The sequence below is a fragment of the Aphis gossypii genome, chromosome 3 (assembly GCF_020184175.1).
Source record: "Aphis gossypii isolate Hap1 chromosome 3, ASM2018417v2, whole genome shotgun sequence".
In the NCBI taxonomy this organism is placed as follows: domain Eukaryota; kingdom Metazoa; phylum Arthropoda; class Insecta; order Hemiptera; family Aphididae; genus Aphis; species Aphis gossypii.
In genome coordinates this window covers 38,026,873-38,049,088 of record NC_065532.1, presented here as the reverse complement: position 1 = coordinate 38,049,088, position 22,216 = coordinate 38,026,873, and the positions used below count along the sequence as shown (strand labels likewise).

Genomic DNA, 22,216 nt, shown 5'->3' with positions numbered 1-22,216 from the left:
TTTCTTCATTTATTGATTGTCATAGGTATTTGGTGAAAACCACAGTTTGCCTAACCTGTCGTACTATCTATACCGACGACGTCACGACTTAATCATAGTTAGTTATTTTTTTAATTTTTACACTTTTTTTCCATTTACATATATATATGTATACCTGTTTATAAAACGCATAACTTTACCAAAAGGTTAGGTTAGAAAAAAAAATAGGAAATTAAACTCTCCATAGATAATCGATGCTTAATGATAAGATCACAGTTCTATATGTATACATTTTATAGTCTAAGCAGATAATCACGAAATCACTTGGTAAAAAAATACCATAAAATACCATAAATATATTTTAACTAGTTATACCTACGACAGCATGCATTCGTGCTAATTAATAATTATCAATTCAGATGATTATTATACGTCATCAAAAAAAAAAAAAAATTAAATATTTTTTATCGACTGCTGAAACCCAAAACTCGTCTAGACCAATAGCATTGGAACAAATTTATATTAGCTCGGGTTTAGTGTAAATTATTATTATACATCGTATTTCGTGAAACGGATAGAGATTACGATGACCGCCACATGAAACGGACCCAGAACCGTTTAACGATGTATCTGAGTATATTATAATGCGATAAAATACGTAACTTGTTCCGTAATCTGTACACAATCATAAACATTTATAAGATGGCAATTATTGCTGAAAGTTAGTGTTAAATATAAATGTATAGTATATTCTATATAATAGTATGTATGTATATGTGGTGAACTACATATTATGTTATGTTTTATACGCAGTAACAGTGTTTTAACTATAAATTATGGTAAATTATTGTAGTATACAATATTATATTTAGTTAGTTTCGCGGAAAAAATTTAACGTGTGTATTTTGTTTAATGATATTTTATTTGAGGATAAAATAAAATGTCGACTATTTTATGAGTGAATTATATTTTTTTCAAAAGATACTGTTTATAAAATAAATTATTATTAATATATTTATTTAATTCTATTAATACAGGTTAGGTTAGGTTATGTATTAAAGAAAGCTATAATTTATTTCAATTCAAATATTCATCAATAATTATGATAATATTAAGTCACTTACTAAGATAACCGATAATTTGAGTAAAAAGATTTCTTTTAACTATGTATACCTATTATTATATTATTTAATGCTCCCATTTTCGATTTAAGCACAACTGTGCAAGAAATACTATTGTATAAATGTATAATATTATGTTTAGTCTGAAGCTATGAACAAATTATACCTAACGTATTCTGATCACTTATATAATATTTTTACAACACTTAGTGAAAATTCAATTCGATCTATCATTTTTTCTAAACAATGTTATTTGTATTAAATGGTAATAAAAAATATTTTGATAAGCTTTTCGATCGTAAACGACTACTTCAAATGTATTGTCAGAGAAACGATTGTTTTTTTGACTGTTATAACAGCTAATATACACTTTGTTATATTATAGTCATGTATATTCCACTCGAATAATATTATATTTGTTTAACATCACGATCGTCTTAAATCGTTATCGTACTGAAAACTGTGAGAAGGGGAAATGAAAATGTTGCACCAACAGACATTATTCAGTGTTTCTTGTAGTTTTCATAGTTACGATAATTATCTGCTCTATATTATATTGTAATATTAATATATTATACGCTTATCCAACTGCCGACAAGATTAACGCGAAGACGTGAAAATGAATATATAGTGCGAAATCGTGACACATTTAGCTTCGTCGTATAATTTCACAGCGAATTTACTTACTGTTACCGGTCAACATTGTCTATTATACATATACTATCCGAAGATTGTTATTACTTATTACTTATAACTATTATTACTATTGTCATGGTTATTTATTGTAGCGCGGGAGTATGTTTAGTGATTATTGCAGATGAATTATTGAAAAAACTCGTTGCGAACGAACGTCTAACGTAGCGATTATATTGTTAAATTTATTATATACATATACATAAACGAGACACACACCTCGTAAATATATGTATATACCAACTCATACTCATACTCATACTCGCCAGTCGCAATTATTGCAGTTATAATCTCGTTTAACACGTTTATTCGGATCGATCACAGTGTTCAGACCGCAGAATCATATTTTTTTTTCACGACGTTTAGTTGACATTGTATTTTTAGAACAGCGTTTATATTTTCCGCAATACCTTTACAGAAATCGCAATACGATAAATATTACTAGATATAGAAATACTGTATACGACACTACAGTATATTATTCAGAACGATAATATTATATTATTGTTTATTTGTCATAACTCGTCGTCGTAACGTCGTTTATAAATCATCAACGGTTTTTTTCCCCGATCTGAAATAACACGGCAGTCGTTAATATTTGAAGGTGGAAGAAAAAATCAGCGTCACATTAGAAGGACCGTCAAATTCCGCTGACTGCCATCGCGCGTCGAGGATAACGATTACTGTGATTTACAACACGTCCTGTATCGTCGTTGGGCCTCAAACAGATAGGTTTGCATTTTACACATAGATACGTAATATAATATTATTATATTTTAATCGTGCGTTTGGCCTGCACGCTAACCCGCCCAACTTAGCACACCACAGCCCTGTTCTAAATCCACGCGACTTGCTCCCGTCGACAGAAACACGACGATTACAATGAGAATAAGTTTTACAATAATACGTTCGAAGTGTGCACTGTTTTCTTTTATATAAACGACGAAAACGATTATTTCAGTCGCACACGTGCGCGCGCGCATTGGACTGCACGGCAGTCGGATAAATCATTATCGGTTATCTCGAACGTTGCTCATCGTAAAATACGGATATCGTGATGTAGTGTACGAGTGTCAAAAAGAAGAACATTACGACCGAGGGAAAAAAAACACTCGTTCGTTTTCTTCCATTATTAATTTTTATTATCAGTGCTTTTAATGTGTATATTATGCGTCATGTGAGTGGAAAAAAAACACACGCGAGTGTGTGTATAATATTATTTACGGACGTGCACGTATATACGTCTGGTATTATATGGGGAAATATAAGACTAAGAGACCATAAACACAACACATTATATTATAATAATATGTAATTATCGTTATTATTACTATTATTTTTATTATACACGAATAATTGACTCTCGAGTTTTCCTATTGCCGTTTTCACCGCGTCTCCGTCTGCTCGGCAGACACCAAAGACTAAAACTATTATAATATTGTTAAACCGAAGAAAGAGTGAGTATCGTTCAACACAGCCGCACCAAACGAACCGTAGGTTATGACTTGTAGGTATACCTCTATCGTCGCGCGTCGGTGCTTTGTGAACCGATGGTCTTGTGCATCGCACTCTGCCGCTGCCGCTTGTAATTCATCTTTATAATCGTAGTCTAGTTACGTCTTTTGATAATTAATTTCAATGAGCGGTGGACAAAAAGAACTTGAGAAATTGTATACACTTACACACGCGCGCACGCACGAGTATTATAACAAATATAGTATAGGAGCAGTGCAGCTGCAATCGTCATAAGTAACACAGTAGTGTGAGTTGTATGAAACGATTTAACGATTTACAAAAAAAAAAAAAAAAAAATTAAAACGGAATTTGTGACGGACAAAAGACGAAAAAAAGTCTTTACTCGTATTAGTCGAAGTCACTTTTTGATTTCACGACCAGTTACCCGATAGGTTAATACGATATTATGTTTTTTGTTTGTACAGCGTGTATGTTATTTATATTTATTATTTTTTTTTTCAAACGTGTTGCTTTCACAATCGAAAAATGATTCATATTTTCATTTTAATATATATACACATAATGTATTTTATTATTATATAAAATGTACATAAAAAGAGAGAGAGAGAGATGGAAGCAGAGAGTGCTACTGCGTACAGCAGGTTTGATGTATTCGTTAGGCGAACGGCTATTTGGCGACGGACTACGACTACAGTGCGCATAATATAACAACCACCTTAGATAATGTGCGAGATGTTTGTTTTCCTCATCCCCATCGCCCCCACCCACAATGCCGAGACTGTCTGTATTAGTTTATTAAATTTGTTTTTTTTTTTTTGTTATTTTGTTACGTGCTACTGCTCAGTGGATACGTGGTTTTTGGCTAGCAGTCTGACAAACCGGTCGACGGTTATCGCGATATGATTTACGATAATAATTCTCATCCATGACATAAGAGGTCTCGGGGACAAGACGTATTGTTATAATTTATTATTATCAAATGGTTACATTTTTTTAACGCCACAGCACAATTTACCGTCTACGTACGAATCATTTATCGTACTATATATTATATTGCTGCTGCAGCGACGATGAAGACGATCTGTTGTGGTAAATATTATATAATAATAATTGCTATTTTAATATAATGTTGGTAGATAGAGACTTTTATAGGCTATCATCGTTATTATTGACAGAAGAAACGTTTTTTTTTTTTTTTTTTAATTTTAGTTTTCTATTGGAAGACGAAAAATTCGTAAAAAAATAGTATTTTATATTTATCACAATACAGTATAATATACCATCAAATTAACGATGATTTATAAATTGTTTATAATAATATCTATACGTATACGTTATTATTATTACAATATATGGCAACGTATTACCCGACATTGAATTTATTATATTTTATATTATGTTTTCGGGAACAAGTATACATAATAATATCTTGTATAGCATATAATATATGTGACAAGCGTGTATATGTTACTCCGATGGCTGTATTTTTATTTAGTTTAGTTTAACTTCTAATAAGCGATGCGAGGAATTTACGGGCTTTACATGCAATTCTGTTGTTTTTTTTTTAGATTTCTAGAGAGGGAAAGGGATAGTACTGTAAATATTTCATACAGCGACAGTATAATTCAACGGAAGTTTGTTGTGAAATATTGTCAAAATTGCAAAATCAAAATTTATTATTTTTTAAGAAAATCGCAAAACTAAGAAACTTTTAACACACCATATAGATATAATACATATTATTTTAATTGTAAATAGTTTCCAGATTATTTCACGTATAGTTTTGAAATTAAATAGTCTTAAAATACAATATTAACCTCGAGTCACTATTAACTATAACATTTATCGACTTTCAAAATTACTTTTAATGCGCCGCGCTGGTGGGATGTAATATTAATATTGTTATGATGATTTAATATAAAATATTTTGTAGTTGTACTTGTTTAGTGCTTGTAATATTTTGACCTCGTCTACAAACATTTTTTTTCAACGAGTCTATTGTAAAATAAAATATTTTTTCAGATTTTTTTTGCAAATCCATTTTTAGTCTACCAAGGGATAAATATATTAAATAAATATGATAGCATACATATTAACCAAACCGAATTTTAATCTACACTGACTTGGATGCTAAAATTTTACTTAAAGTTTTTTCAAAAAAGTCAAAATAAATAAATATTATTGAACGCTATTCTTAACTTATAGGAGTAACCATGTTGAGTAACGGCAGTCGCGGACGACCGTGTGCCAAACACAACTGACGTTTTCCGATGAAGTGTTCCACGAATGTGAACAAATGCAGGCGAAAACGAATGCTTTCACGGAAAATTGATGCCGCCCATTTAACGCTATAGCCCAATATATCCTATCGTGACGGGTCGCGTAACAGGTACGCAAAGTGTTTCATGTCTCCGTGAGACCGGATGACGATAGTCGACTTGTGATCGTCCGGAACTCGTAGCCGGATGTGGCGCTGCGATATGGTAGTCGAGACGGAAACCAGCAAGCAAACATTCTTTGTAAAATGTTGATTCCGAGCCGTTTGAATGCTGACAAGGCTCAATCATGCCGATCGATGAGATACGCGATCACCACCTAAGCAGCCCGGAACTTATCTGTGGACGCGAGAAGTACGTCGACCGATACTAAAAGGCCATCCACTAAAACGCGGACAAGAAACCGAATTGTGTAACGAGGAAAAATTGTTATTTTACGTTTAAATATCTATTTTTTTTTCAGAGTTTTAAGTTAAAATGCTTAAAAAATTTTACTCGTGTAACATTTTTAGTATTATACATATCTTTGTAGGAATCTAAAACCTGTGCACGACCATGGATAATATATACAAATAGTTCTGCGACAATATAAATTAATTCTTTAGATAAATATGTACAAAGTTAAATAGGTGGTTTTTCGACATTTGAATTATAAGTATAATATAATTTATATAAATATTAATACAAACTTGAAACGATTAAAGTTCTTGTATATTTGACCATATATTTTGATAACTTATTCATTATAAGCTAATAAAGGTATTAATTATGTTATAAAGTCCTACTATACGATATAAAATTCAATCTTATAAAAAATAACAATATAACAATATAAAATATTTAAGTACTTAAATAGTATCTTAATTAATTTAACTCCGTTATTATAGGCAACATAACTTACAGGAATCTTTTACAATATTTTCCATTAACCAAGGTTAAGAATGTAGTCGAAGAAAAAAATATTTATATTCTAAGTAATATTAATTTTTTTGGAACGATATATTTTGCATGATACATGGGATATTTAAGGGATTATAATATACTATGGAGAAGAGAAGTTGCCATTAGTATCCAGTCTACTATTACAGGCTTTTGATTTGTGATTTAGCAATTAAAAGTTAAATTGAATTAACTTTTCTAGAATTAAATTGTAAATTATTCACATTAACCATTAGAAGAAGAAAAGTAATTCATTTGACAAAACAATCATAAATCAGTGTTATACCTATTAATTTATTAGTGTATCAACTCTAGCTAATCTATGTAAAAGGTAGTGTTAACTATAAAAAAACCCCAATATCACTAATTTATATTACTTCACTGATATTCAAGTTCTAACCAACTTAGACTTAACTTTTTTAATGAGGCTAAACACTAGACCAAACTATTTTTTAACATACATTAATTTGTACATTTTAAAAAACCAAATCTTAAATTGATAAACAAATTTATAATGATAATTATATTGTTATTTTAAGGAAATAATTATCATAGCAAACATGTTTTAAGCTGAATTTAAGATGTATTCTGGATAATTGACGTACTACAACTTTTCCAATTTATTATTAAACTGGTTTTCTTTAATAGTGTAGATATATCAATTTTATTTATTACATATAATAATAGTTAAAATATCTAAAGTAAATTATTACTATTATTATTTTTTTTTTTTTGACGATACTTGCAATATTTTTTAGTCGAGTGTCACTATATAATAATACTATAAAAAAATAAAATCTTTGTATATTATACATTGATATAGTTTTTCAACTGTTGACTGTTTCAACAAAGTGTATCTAAATAATAAAAAATCATAATATCTGCAATTCATAAAATAAATACTAATTTAATATTTATGTTGATAAAATATCCTACATAATATTACTTTTTTAAGCGTATCCTTTGATGTAATTGTAATATGTTATCTGACCTCCATTACGATACATCTAAATAAAATATTGACTAAATACCTATATTTTGTTTCAGGTGAACTAGAAAAAAAAATTAAACACGCGACTCGTGACTTGACTTAACTATTCTTCAAACATTTGATTTATATTTTAGTGATAGTCTATCACCATTATTCCACTAACAAAGTATGCCATTTGTGTGCAAGGCGAGTTGGGAGTCCGAATCGATTTAAATTTTTTCATTTGATTTATGTAACCAATCGTTAAAAATGCGAAATTCTGTGGCATTTTGGTTTTATCTTGTGGCGTCATCGTTTAAAACGTCGGCGGAATACGATGGCTTGATAAACGCACTGACCAGAGTGTTTATTCAAAAACACGTACTAACTGTAACTGCTATCACGTGCTGGCCTAAAGGTAATTTTTTTTTTTTTTGACCTTTATCGTTTTATAAAATTTGAGAATTTAGTTGAATGGCAAATAAAAATGATAATATTACGCCAATGTACGTTTATTATACGAATGACGTTCTTCAGACGCAAACAGCCGACTACTTTTGGCACTGTCGTCGGCTGACATATCAGTGAATTTCCGTCCGTCCATGATTCCAGTGCACGAAACTTGGTATAGATATGGAATTCTGGTTGATGTGTCTTGTGTTCAGGTTACAACCACTTTGTTTCAAAAGGTATTTTGCTGTTATGAGTACCACTATCTGCACAGTCGATTACTTTTTATCTGATTTTTTAAAGACTAATATAGAGGATGTGTATGTGTTTTAATTTAAGTGTTCCGTCATCATGTACATCATTCTCTTCGATTTTGTATCAACTCCGCCAGCTAATTGTTTATTACAATTACTATTATCTATCGTGACGAGCCTTAAATTTAAAAAAAAATATAAATATTTATAATTATAACCTTTAAGTGCTTTTAGTTTGTTCATTGCTTAACGTTTTTTTTTTTAAATAAATTATACTAATTATATTTTAAATTCGTTGTATAACATATTCATATTATATAAATTATGATAGAGGTATTTTAAATAAATTATACATGATATTAATACATAATTGTACATATTATTAAATTCAACATTATGACATGTGTTATAAATTAATTATTTTAATAAACAATTTCAGTAATATAATATGTATGCAGTTTAAAACGTATAACTGGTTTCAACCTTTTTTTTTTTATAAATTTAAGACTCAGTTAAACGATTTTTATATCATCTATGAATAGTGTAGCCGGTGCCGTTAATAGATATAGAATATAAATGCATATTATCTAATGAACAGTATTCGGCGAAATTATTGGTCGATGTAGTTAGTATAATATAGTTTTTATATGTTTTTTTTTTTAACAGGAAACTTTGGTGGAATCGATTGCGTTGATACTTTTAGAACGATTATATATTGATGAGTTCATTATGTAATATATTGTATATTAATAATATAAGTTTTTCAAGTTTTCAATACATAAAATAACAATATAGGTATTATTCATTTAGCGATTTTTTAAAAAGCTACATGAAGATCGTGGTAGCAATCGTAACGATATTCTGCTGCAGTATAGAATTTAATATGCACATTATACGTTGCACTTTTTAATTTCCGTTTAAACGCTTGTTAGTTGTTATAGTAAAAATCACTTTATTCATAGACTATTAATGCGCTTGATAATTATTATTTTTCTAAAATTATACCTGCCATTAACTTACTGATGAAGGTAATCAATTCACGTCATTATAAATTGTATTTTTTTTTTTTTTTTAAAAAGTAATCGAATCATTATTGTAATGGCGATTTTAGTTCTTACCCATAAATAATATTATATTTTATACGCTCGCAGGCTTCGAAACACAGACTTTTTAACATGCAAAATGATTGGATACTAATTAACTCACAGCGAAACGAAAGTCACTTGCAGGACACATCGAAGATCGCGTTCGAGACGTTTGAAATGCATTTGAGCGAAGCATACGTTCTACCGGAATCCAATGTGTTCCTTTTTGTCGACATCGCCGATGGATGGGAAATATGGGAAGGTTTCAAAGTCGGTAAAATGGAAAGAATCCAAATCAACAGATATGGGCTGGTGACAACCGACAAACTTAATCTTCAAAAAAATTACTCCATCTTGTTCAGGTCAAACCTACGAGGTATCACATTGAAGGCAACTACTGTGGTGAGTAAACATCGTAATAAATTTTCTGCCTAGGTTCATATAATAACAGTCACGTGAACCGAAACAAATAATTAAACGTAGTATTAAACATAATAATAGCATCCATAATATATTATATAGAAGAAAAGAGTTAAAATAACTATCCAATAAAGATTATGATATCCGTGTACGTCACACTTTACCGGATTTTCTTTTTTTTTTTTAACTAGTAGACTGTATATATAAATTTGTTATGGAATTAAAGTAAAGCTTAAAATAAAAAACCATTTTATTTTTTATAAAACAAAAGTATGCAATTTATTGGTTTATGTGCATTTAAAAGGGCAAACATTTATTGTTCAACTTTCCTGATAGTTTTATATTTATGAAATATTTTAATTATTTTTTTAGTACGACTTATGACTTCAAATTTAATCAAAAATGAAAATATTACGTTTAGTTATCTTAACTAATAAACTTTTCAAGAATCTAATTTTGAAGAATTTTAATTAAAAACCAAGTTTTTGCTATTATTATCTCATAAACAGTGACTGCTTTGCTAACAGGTAATCGTCTAAACGAAAGTCAGATAAAATAAATAATTTTGATTAAAAACATGTAAGTGTAAAATAAATAATGTATATGTACAGTTATGGGAAGAAGGAAAGTTAATAGATAATAATTTAAAACTTGTATAATATATATATGAATTAAATACTAAAATAACTTCTTAAACTTTCGAAATTTAGGTTATAGCTTCCATCAGTCCTATAAAATATTCACCCATGACGTTTATTGTAATTTATTTGATTTTGTCATCATTTCTTGTTAGATCTCAGAACCAAACAAATTCAAAGGGTTTTATCCATTTGCTGACACCGATCTAGATATATTCGCTCAGATGCATTACGATTTGAACATGATTCTACAGGATCAACTAAACTTTAAGTAAGCAAAACAGATTAAAAAATAAACAGTCAAGTATTGTTAGGGATAATTTTTTTTGTGTTGGCTCCTACTTCCAAGATTGGAGGTTTAAGTTATTGTGTATTAACTATTAATTATAAAAACTTAACTATGTATGTATATTATTATTAGTATTAATATTTGTTTATGTAAATAAAAATGTAATTTCTTAGTGTTTAAATATTTTCCATTTGAAAATCAAAATGTGTTACTATTTTAAAGTTATTGAGCAAAATATTATGAACAACATACCTAAATAGGTACTAACGTATATCTACAATAATTATAGAATATTTATATTTTAAGATAATTATATCTTAAATGTTAATAGAATACCTTTTTTCATGTGTATAGGATAGATTTAGGTATCGTCGATAGTTTTGGCTGGAATTTGGGAAACGGATCGTTTAGTGGGCTGACGGGTCTACTACAGAGAGAAGAAATTGATTTTGGCGGCATCGGTTCATTTATAAGAAATGATCGAATGAATGCAATCGACTATACCGTAGGGACTTTCTATAGACAGTAAGTCGACACAATGCATTGTTGAAACAGTTTTTTCGTGGTCTATGAAACATAATACACAATACTATTTATTATTTATATATTAAGATTTTATGTTATAATTCAATTTTGATTATAGACCGGCGGCGTTGTTCAAACAACCACCACTATCTAGTGTCCACAATATTTGCATTCTACCGTTTAAGTTTGAAGTGTGGATGGTGACGCTTTTCACATTTATCGGATTCACGATACTCATCGCGTTCTTATCCCGGACAACACGAAGGTTCAAGAAGGACGAAAAAGAGTCGTTAAACGTTTTGGACTCGGTTACGATCGTGCACGGAGCAATTTGCCAACAAGGTATATATTATTATATTTATATATAATATATATATATTTATATATAATATTTATATATATTATTATGTATATTATTAGTTTGAACGATAAAGACGTGTTATTATATATTATTAAGAAAATTTAAGCGCAATATTCGTTTTCTTTCTCAGATCCACGACCATTATTAGACAAAATGCATTCGTGTAAAATCATTTTTTATGACTTTTAAGTAATCTTAGAGTAAAATCACTTATTACAAAAATAACTATAAGGTATAATATGTTTGTGAGTTTGACTTATCAATGTACATTTTTTTTCTTTGGCTTTAAAAACAAAAAATAAAAACATATTCTCTAGAAATTTAAATGATGGATATTACATTGTTTTGAGACATTATTTAGACAAATCAAGTATCAATATAATATCAAACCGCCAAAAAAAACGATTCTGTATAATTTTTGTAATAGGTTACCATTTATCATTAGGGTACTCTAAGATTATCAAAAACATAAAAATATAATACAGTTATATGAATGCGTTTTGTCTGTGTTGCTTGTGTGCTAGAGAGAAAAACAGTATGCCGCGATTGCAAATTACTCTTAACCTACCACAATTATTTAGCGACCGTGTAGAATAAATAACTGCAATAATTTACTTTTTGGAATGCGAGGTTGTGACACTAAGTGGTTATTATTTGATCCATCTACACTTATTCGTTTATGTAAACCATTTTTTAATTCGTATTGAGATACTTACAGTTGACACGTACATATCATTTCCCTACTGTGCTTTTTCTTTATTTTTCGACAGGGTACACAATGAATCTGAACGCAGGGTCCATACGAGTTGCCATTTTCGTGTTGTTTTTGACTGCGGTATTTCTGTTCACGTCGTACTCGGCCAGTATCGTTGCATTACTCCAGTCACCCAGCAATTCGATAAAAACCATTAACGATTTGGTGGAATCGTCGATGACGTTTAGCGCACAAGTCACTCCGTACAGTCGTGTATATTTCGACGTAAGTATTATACAAGTCTTGTAATTATATTAGTACGAGTAGGTAGGAAAATTTTATAACGGACCCAAAAATGTACATTATTTTCCAAGCCATAAACAAAATCGAAAAATAAATTATTCAAGTATTTAGATTAAAAATGTTCATCACTATAATATATTTACTTTTTCTGGATTTCTTCCTATACCCTAAAATTAATTTAATTTTAAATTGTGTTCTAAAAGCTTAAACATTTATTTAATTTGATTCCACGTTGTCTCCTGTATCTCCTATCACACAATCATTAAACTGGAGTAGCTATAACATTTTATTCGCCTATTTCCAGTCATCGGCAAAATGTTGGGAATTTATACACGGATACAAAATGTTTATAATATTTCAAATGTAATGAATTTTTGTTGTTTTTAACCACGTGATGATTTAAATCAATTATATTTGTAATGAATGTTTTCATGTGTATCCAAATGATTGGTTTTATAATTTAGGAGACGGACGACCCATTATTACGAAAACTTTATGATAAAAAAATGAAATCTCACGAAAAGGATATGTATACAGAAGCTAGCACAGGAATAGCTAGAATTCGAACAGAGTTCCATGGATTTTTGGTTAGTTGAGTCATGTAAAATTTTAACAATGAGTAGATCCAAGATGTACATAATTCAACGATTCTATATGTATTATGTGTATTTTGATTATATTTAACATTATCGTATTGTTCCAAGATTGAAGTTGTATCGGCGTACAAATTAATTAGTCAATTATGGCGAGAAGAAGAAAAATGTGGTATATCGGAGATTCAACTTTTCAAATTGCCAATACTTGCATTAGCGGTCGTTAAAAGATCTGGGTATAAAGATATTTTAAAACAAAAGTAAGTTATCGAATAATATTATCAGTGGTATATACGCGCATCTATTACGTAATGCAGCGTTTCTTAACATTTTTCTTAATCGTGAAACTCTTTTTTTTCTGTCCACTTTTATCGTGAAACATCTACTTTTTTTTTTAGATTTTTAGCTATTTTTATTTAGTTTTCAAAAATAAGTTATTGATTATTACTAGGGCTCGGATTTAAAGCATATGCTTCTTTTTTATATATGAGATAGAAATCTTATTTTTATACATAAATTCGTTTCACGTCATTTTGATTTCAAATAAACCAATTTATTTTTGCTTTTTTCGGCTTATAAATACTTTTATTGCTTTTTTCAGTTATTTCAACTGTAGAATTTTTATATGTTTATTATGACATTACAGTAATAATAAAAAACTAAATTAATCAGAAACGTAAGAATCCAGAATGCGGACTAAATGTTTATATTTTTGTTTATTTTTTTGATTATTATTGTTTTCATTATCTTGATTATTAAAATATGTGTTGTATGTATAGGTTGTCGATCTACATAAGTATGCCTTTACAACAATAGGTACAACATCGATATCGAACATTGCCATTTCAAAATTTAGTGTTGTAATATGAAACCTCTTGTATTAAGTATGCACTGATCACTTCAATGGATGTAAAGAGTTAGTTTTCTATGTTATAGAATTATTCTATGTTGTCAGTTTAATTACTGCAAATCTAGGGAAATACATGGTAGTTAATTATTTTTTCAAATTTTTTTATTCATTTTATAAAAAAAAAAATATACTTTTTTTGCTTTTTTAAAACAATCGTATGCTTTTTTAGTTGCTTATTATGCTTTAAAATCCTAGCCCCTACTTATTACAGTGCGATAAACTCCTGTTGTAATAGTTTTAATGCGTAAAATAGTTTTGCTCCGCTAACAGCTACTAATTTTTAGTAGTAATTTTTTTGAAAATTTTGAAAAAAAGCGCTCAAGTTTTGCGGAACCCTAAGGTTCTGCGGAACAACGTTTAAGAAACACTGACATAATGTATAAAGTTTGTAATAAAGTTTAATCTGCAAAAATGTATGTACCTAACAATATTATGCTGATAAATATGATTTATATAATATAATACTATAATATATATACATATTTTATTTTTTTTCCTCCTTATAAGTGTATAATAATATGATATGTTATAATTAATTATAATGAAATTTAAGATTGATACAACAACAAGAGGTTGGACTTAAAAATCGAATCATAAGACGATGGATCCCTGCCAAGCCTATGTGTGATTCTTCAAACCGAGCCAATCAGTTTGTCAGCGTTTCTATAAAAGAAATATATCCCATGCTTCAGATATATGGGTTTGGATTATGTATTTCGATCATAATTTTGTTTTTTGAAATTACATACCACACTTACACTTGTTATAGCCAAAATCTGCACACCGAATCATATTTAGGTGTGTTTCGTTTTTTGTACAATAAAATTTAAACTTTACTGTACAAGCTAACAATATTAGTATAACACAATATATTTTATATCATGTTCATTATTTCTAATCAGTGGCGTATAATTTCAACAATATGGCCCAAGTGTTAAAATAATGACATTTCCGTCGTTATAATTTTGTTAATGTAAAATTTGTCTCTAGTTTATGGTTCGTGATTTTTTAAGTATGACTGCATTATTGTATTTACACTATTGAAAAATATACTTAAAATGCACAAAATGTTTACACGGGTTTAGAGTGTTTAGACAGTTACACAACTAAAATATATTATCATAATAACATCAGTCAACATTTTTTTAAAAATATAATGATTTTTTCTTGTGATGTATCTCATCCTTAAAATGTCATAAATAATTAATAAATCGTATATAATATATATTTATTTGATTATCGCCATATACGATTAATTATTAATTTAAGACGACCCATGTTATCGGACATAAAATAAAAATATTTGTATCATTAGTTATTATTTGTGTGTGTAAGACTCTAAAACGGTACGACGTGAAAAAAAATCGAATGCGTTTCGTAAGTTGGAATTGGCAATCACTACAGCGTGAATAACTTTGAATGAATTGTTCTATTTGACAAAATACAAATATGAGAAGTGAAAAATTTCAAATTATGTTGTTGGTTAAATGCTCTAAAAAATATTAATCAAATTGCAATGGAAGAAAAATTATATTAATCATACGAGCCGAACTTAAAGAAAAATATAGTAATCTTAAAATATAAATATTCTATAATTATTATAGGTACCTATACAATAGTACCTATATGTTGTTCATAATTTTGCTCAATCACTAAAATATTAAAATAATAATACATTTTGATTTTCAAATGGAAAATATTTAAATACTAAGCAATTATATTTTTATTTGCATAAACAAATTTTAATACATAGTTAAGTTTTTTAACATTGACAATAATTTTAACGCCTATACGAATTACGAAGGAATGCATCTGGTGTTACTGGTCGGCGGCAACGTTGAGTAGTTCATTATATGTAAAAAATAAAACATGATATTGTTGTTTGCACTTTAAATGTCCAACGAAGTGCACGAGATCAGCTATTTATTTAACAATTTTCATTTCACAAACATTTTATTCATACAAGTCAATATCCAAATGGTGTTTAGTAAAAATAAATGTGTCATCTTTTTAAAATTATATTTATAGTAAAATTTATAACCGAGTAAATTATAAATATAACTATTTGGATCATATCAGGTATTTGTTAATACAAATAAATATTTCCAAATTACAATATATTATATATATATATATTTTTTTTTTTTTTACTACAAAAAAAAAATAGTACCTATTAAATAGTCAAATATTTTTTTTTCAACAATATCTGCAAATTGAACCATCAGCACATTGAATAGAGTAAAATTTTCAGTAATAAAAGAAAACAAATAATACAAACTAATTGATTTATACTAGTTTTGATAACATATTCATAATCAATTGTAGTTGTTTTAGAGCTTTTTTTCTTTTCTTTTTTTTTATCACTCTATTTAAAGGTTTACCCTTAAATTTCGTTTTTATGGAAAATACAACAAAGATGGTTTTTTTGTCTCTTCAACCCAAAATAGTTATTAACTATTTAAGTTCTTAGGAACACTATATTATGATACATAAGAAGCATTTGGAACAGGTGTTGAGTAATTATTATTATTTATATTGATCGTTTAGAATGAAAACAATGTTAATTAACGGATTTAATTTAAAACGCAATCTTCATAATCAATATATGGTACATTGATTATGCCAGCATAGCATAATATTCTATAGATTATTCCAATAAAATATACTTATTTAGAATAACTATTTTTTCTTTAAGTTGCATATTTTCTCCACGAATTCTCCGGTTTTCTTTTTTTAGTACCTGTAATTGATGAAACCAGTTTTCTATTTGTTTCAAGAAGAAAACATCAAGTTAGGAATTCAATGTTTTAAAGATTATGGAAGAACTATTATAGAAACATTGATACTTGGCGCTTCGATAACGTCCTGGTTATATTGTAGGCTGTCTGTAGTCGTTTTATTCAATTTGCAAAATTTGTCTTCTCTGAAATAGATACAGTTAATAGATACAGTTAATTTTAATACTACTTGAACTCCTTAAATTGTAAATTATCTTCATCGAACATGTCATTATTGCACATCACTCAACAAATGCTGTGTTACTTAAATTTAATATAGAGGTAACTTATTAAGAGCGGTCATAAGTACAACCGTCACTATCAAACACTAGGTAATAACTAATAACTAATACATTATTACATAAACTGTAGCTAAAACAGAATATTATAACATTTATATTCACAAATCCATTAGGTTTATCGTAAAGTGAAAATAATAATGTTTACTTACCGAATTGCAAAAAAAAAAAAAAATCCTTGAAATAATTTTGTGTTGTTTGCCAATATGTCAATTTAGTTTAACGTTTTAGTATCATGTTTATAAATAGGAACAACATTAAATAACATATTACTTATTCGTATAAATCTTACTAAATCTGAATACTAACATACGACAAAGGCTTATAAGTTTATAAGTTAACCTAAATCATAATAGCAAACTAACGAACGATATGATCAAAATTATTATTACTCAATTAGTGTTATTTTTAATTTTGATCATTCAATTTACATCTCAAAACGAACACAGTGATTTGATAAAAGTTATATCGAAGTTTTTTATCCAAAGACACGTCCAAACAATTACTGCTGCTACGTGTTGGCCCACAGGTAATTAGAATTATTAATGAAATCGATTATGATTAAGATTTGAGTATATTAAGTTATAATATTGAATAATGTACATTGAAATGGTTAAATTATGTTTGATAGATGTAAATGAAGAACTATTAAAGACATTATCGTTAAACGACATATCGTTGAGTTTTTATTTATTTGCGCATCAGATATACGACACGTGGTATAGACATGGATTCATAGTTGATTTATCTTGTGATGGAACATTAAACTTCATGCATAAGGTTTTTCACCACATATATATTTCATATAATTTATAAGCAAATTAATATTAATTAATAAAATATAACATAAATTATAGTAGTGTAATACATTAATTCTTGGTTGATTAGGTTTGGCACTCCCAGAAATTTCTAGGAAGGAAAAACCATTAATTAATTTAAACTACATTATAATATAAAACAGTTTAGTTATAAATCATTGAGTATATTTTAAGCAGAAACAAGTATTTTTGTTTAAAGAAAGTATCTATTCTAATATGTGTATAATGTATATATTATTATTACAACTCAACTATTGATCATAACTTTTTAAGTGGTTTTTAGATTCTGAGAAGAGTGAGAAAACTATAAAAAAAAAGTTGCACAAATGCTATGTTAATTATTCATTGTTGTCGTGACACTGGTAATGCCGAAACAATATTCATATAACCTCCCCCTGTTTTTTTAACGACGTACAGTTATAAATTTTACTCATAACTATGTTATATCTTTGGATGTGGAGCTATTTAGACTTGAGTTCCAGACTCCTGGTTTTTTCAACTCTGCGCCAAAAAATATATTAGAATTTTTATAAATATCTGATTTATAGTCCTTTTACATGAATTGATGTAACGTTTATCAATTTGATGATTAATATTATATTTTTGTGTTAATTCTCAATTTTCATCATAAATATTTATAAAAAAAGTGATATTTCGAGCGATATTAATTGTTTTTATGTACTAAAATTGAATAATTATACTATTTAATTGTAAAATTCTATTTAGTGTCGGGAATTTCTATATTTTATAGGTTTTATTTATTATTACCTAGGACTTACTTTATAATAATACAAAAAGTATTTAATTACACATAAAATTGTAAAGTTAGCTTTGATACTTACTTAGAAGTTTGAAAATATTTAAACAAATGTATTCACTTTTATCATAATACCGCATCATTATATTTTTATAAACAAAAATAATTGTTATAATGTTCAAAATATCTGTTTTGTACATTAGGTGGATCTATTATACTAATGATGATTATTAATATAATTACTGTTTAGGTGTCGAATAATCGATTATTCAACTTGCAAAACGACTGGTTTTTGTTTAACCAAAAAATAGTTTTGAATACAAATGATACCTTGAAGATTGCTTCGGTTGTTTTTGAAACATACTTGGGAAAATCCTACGTATTACCGGATTCTGGTGTGTTTTTGTTTCAAGAAATTGGAAATAATGATTGGGAGATTTGGAGTGGTTTTCGAGCAAGTAAATTAGATGCGATTCGAGTTTTTAAAACAGGTTTGGTATCAAAATATCATATAGAAATCAACGACTCGATTAGACTAAGAACAAATTTTCGGGGAACTAATCTAAAAGCGACTACTGTGGTAAGGAAGACTCCAAGAGTATTTTCACATATTATTTGTAACTTTTTATGTATAAATATAAAATATACTTATACTATAAACATTTACTTAGTTTTTGTTATTTCTTGCAGATTTTCAATCCATCTGAATTTGTCGGTTTCAATCAGACAACAACTTCTGGCTTAGATGTATACACTTACATGCATTATCCAATGATTCAACTTTTAGCTTACCAACTAAACTTCAAGTACTGCAATAATATTTTATGATTGTTTATAAAGTGTTTATATTTTTATTATTGATATTATTAGTTATACCTTGACTATAACTGACGATCATGGTTGGTCATACGGCAATGGTTCTTTTTTTGGTTTAACTGGCATTTTGCAAAGAGAAGAAAGTGATTTTGGCGCTGCTGGATCGCTGATGAGACTCGATAGAATGACAGCAGTTGATTTTACAGTTGGAACAGTTTCTTTAGAGTAATATACCTATAATAGATAATATTGTGACCGAGATAATAATTTTGTTTGATTTAAACATATAAGATAATAAATAACTAGTGGCATAATAATATTAGTCTGCTTAATTTAACAAGATAATAACCATTAAATTATTCAATAAGTTGCTAACAATGCATTTGTCGGTAAATAATTTTATTTATAAGTACCTATCTAATAATGTGAAACTTTTCTTTAATGAATCCTCACGGAGAAAAAAAAATCGTATTATAGAAGATTTCATTAAACAAAATTAATGCATAATAATTAACAATGAAGGTCATGGCTCTCAAAATCAATTCGTTAAATAGAAAATTTAGTTAAATGGAAGTTTGTTATTTGAAAATTTCACCGTACTATAATTATATGTTTGATTTAATTACAGAAGCAATATATTATTCAAGCAACCAATGTTATCTAGTGTCACTAATATCCATATCGAACCATTTAAGTATGAAGTATGGCAAGTCACCTTAGTCATGCTTATGGGATTCGTTTTGATTCTTCTGTTTTTAAATAAATTCAAAGCCAATCGTAGAACATCATTAAATGTGTTGGAAATTATAGGACTAGTGCATGGTGCTATTTGCCAACAAGGTAATAATTGTTTTATTCAAAACTCCAAACGTGATTAATATTTAACAATGTTCTTTTGATATCAGAAAAAAAAATCAATAGAAAATGTTTTGGTGAACATGAGTAGCACATACAGCCTATATATCTTTTTACAGTTTAATATTTTATCTATACAATTTCAGGTTCTACAATTGTCTTAGTTTTGAATTCTATAAAAATTGTAGTTTTTGTACTATTTTCAACTACTTTTTTCCTATTCAATGCATACTCAGCTTCAATTGTGAGTCTGTTACAGTCAACGAGCTCATCAATAAATAACGTAAAAGATCTCCTCCACGAAAAATCTATGACAATGAGTATACAGATTGCCACATACGCAAAACCTTATTTTAACGTAAGCATGCAATTTAAATTTAATATATTACCAGTGTGATAGATATTATCATAATATCAATACATTTTAAATAGTAAATGTTTAAATAAAATATTATAAACTGCATGCATTTTATTTATCTCATTAAGTACATTATTCCTCTTAATTAATGTAATTTAATAATAATTATTTACTATAATATTCATGCTATAAATGTTTTTAAATAGATAATTTAGCTTCTAAAAAAAAAATAATTTAGGTAACTGTCTGTAAATATTTTAAATTGTGTTATAGGAAACAACTAATGAAATATTGAGAAAACTATATGACGTGAAAATAAAACCATACGATGAAAATAACTCATTCACAGATGCATCTAGGGGAATTGAAAGGATTCGCACAGAATTCCATGGATTTATGGTTGAAATATTTTATTATTTTATACCTCTATACAAATTCAGAGAAAGTTATTTTTAAATTTTATTTAGGTTGAAAAAACGTCAGCTTATCAAATTATTAATAGAAAATGGAGAGAAGAAGAAAAATGTGGATTATATGAAATTCAGCTGTTCAAACTACCTGTTCTAGCTATACCGGTGGTTAAAAAATCTGGTTACAAAGATGTATTTAAACAAAAGTATGTTTTTGTTTACGTACTCAAATTATAAAATTTTTTTTTGTTATGTTTGTTACTGTTATAATTTACAAAGGTTGATACAACAACATGAAGTTGGGATTAAAAAACGATTAATTCAAAGATGGACACCAAAAAAACCAACATGTGACTCAGCGAAAAAAAATAGGAATTATGTCAGTGTATCTATCAAAGAAATACTTCCAACAATAATATTGTTTGGTTATGGGTTGTTAATTTCCTTGACGGTGTTAGTATTGGAACTTGCGTATTATTATGGTATGCACTACTTTATGAAGAGATTTAAAAAAATCAAAAAATAATACAACAAAAACTTAAATCAAAGTATTATATCCTGTATCAGATTACAAAAATGATAAATAATTAAAATATATTTTAATAGTGTTTATTATAATAATAATAATCAAAAAAATATTTATTAACATATATTTAGATGTGTTTATAGGTTTACAAGTAATAATTACAAAATCATGCAATGGATATTAAATTTATTTTAGTTGTTTTTATACTAAAATATAAGTTGATTACTTACAATAATTACTAGGTAATTATAGGGTTTTAAAATACATTTAAATCACTTTTATCAATGTTGTTCAAAATTAACAATTTTAAATCATCAATTTTAGTTCATTTCTATTTTATGAAGTATTAATATTTTTAATCAAAATTATGTGTAACTATATAGGTACATCTATACATAGACATTTATTATGAAAATAGTTTAAATAGTGAAATGACGAAATAAATAACCTCATAACTCAAAATGACTCAATAAATAACCATTATAACCAGGTTAAAACATACTATATTTCCTTTGATGTCAATATAATGTAAATACATTAAATAACATTTTTTTTTCAATTCATCAATTAAATAAATTATGAATAACAAGAGAATGTATGACCAACAAAATGTAATGAAGTACA

General features: G+C 27.7%; 1 protein-coding gene across 1 annotated transcript; it reads left to right on the top strand.

Moving 5' to 3' along the window:
• Window positions 1–2,386: 2,386 nt before the first annotated feature.
• Window positions 2,387–21,592, top strand: LOC126551085 (uncharacterized). The gene is made up of 21 exons (XM_050203849.1): window positions 2,387–2,525; window positions 4,114–4,358; window positions 5,475–5,899; window positions 7,532–7,872; window positions 7,992–8,143; window positions 9,310–9,645; window positions 10,457–10,572; window positions 10,945–11,115; window positions 11,234–11,457; window positions 12,247–12,455; window positions 12,938–13,060; window positions 13,178–13,326; window positions 14,530–14,800; window positions 18,878–19,207; window positions 19,252–19,433; window positions 19,498–19,668; window positions 20,072–20,283; window positions 20,445–20,656; window positions 20,930–21,055; window positions 21,124–21,272; window positions 21,346–21,592. Exons 4-21 carry the CDS (start codon window positions 7,725–7,727, stop codon window positions 21,590–21,592), a joined length of 3,528 nt encoding a protein of 1,175 aa, XP_050059806.1. The 5' UTR covers window positions 2,387–2,525; window positions 4,114–4,358; window positions 5,475–5,899; window positions 7,532–7,724.
• Window positions 21,593–22,216: the final 624 nt, after the last annotated feature.

Bases quoted from the DNA above. Each gene is read 5' to 3' on its own strand.
- LOC126551085 (XM_050203849.1), top strand. From the start codon at position 7,725: ATGCGAAATTCTGTGGCATTTTGGTTTTATCTTGTGGCGTCATCGTTT. The intron at 12,456-12,937 runs GTAAGTATTATA...TTTATAATTTAG, and splicing joins ACAGTCGTGTATATTTCGAC to GAGACGGACGACCCATTATT. The intron at 13,061-13,177 runs GTTAGTTGAGTC...TATTGTTCCAAG, and splicing joins CAGAGTTCCATGGATTTTTG to ATTGAAGTTGTATCGGCGTA.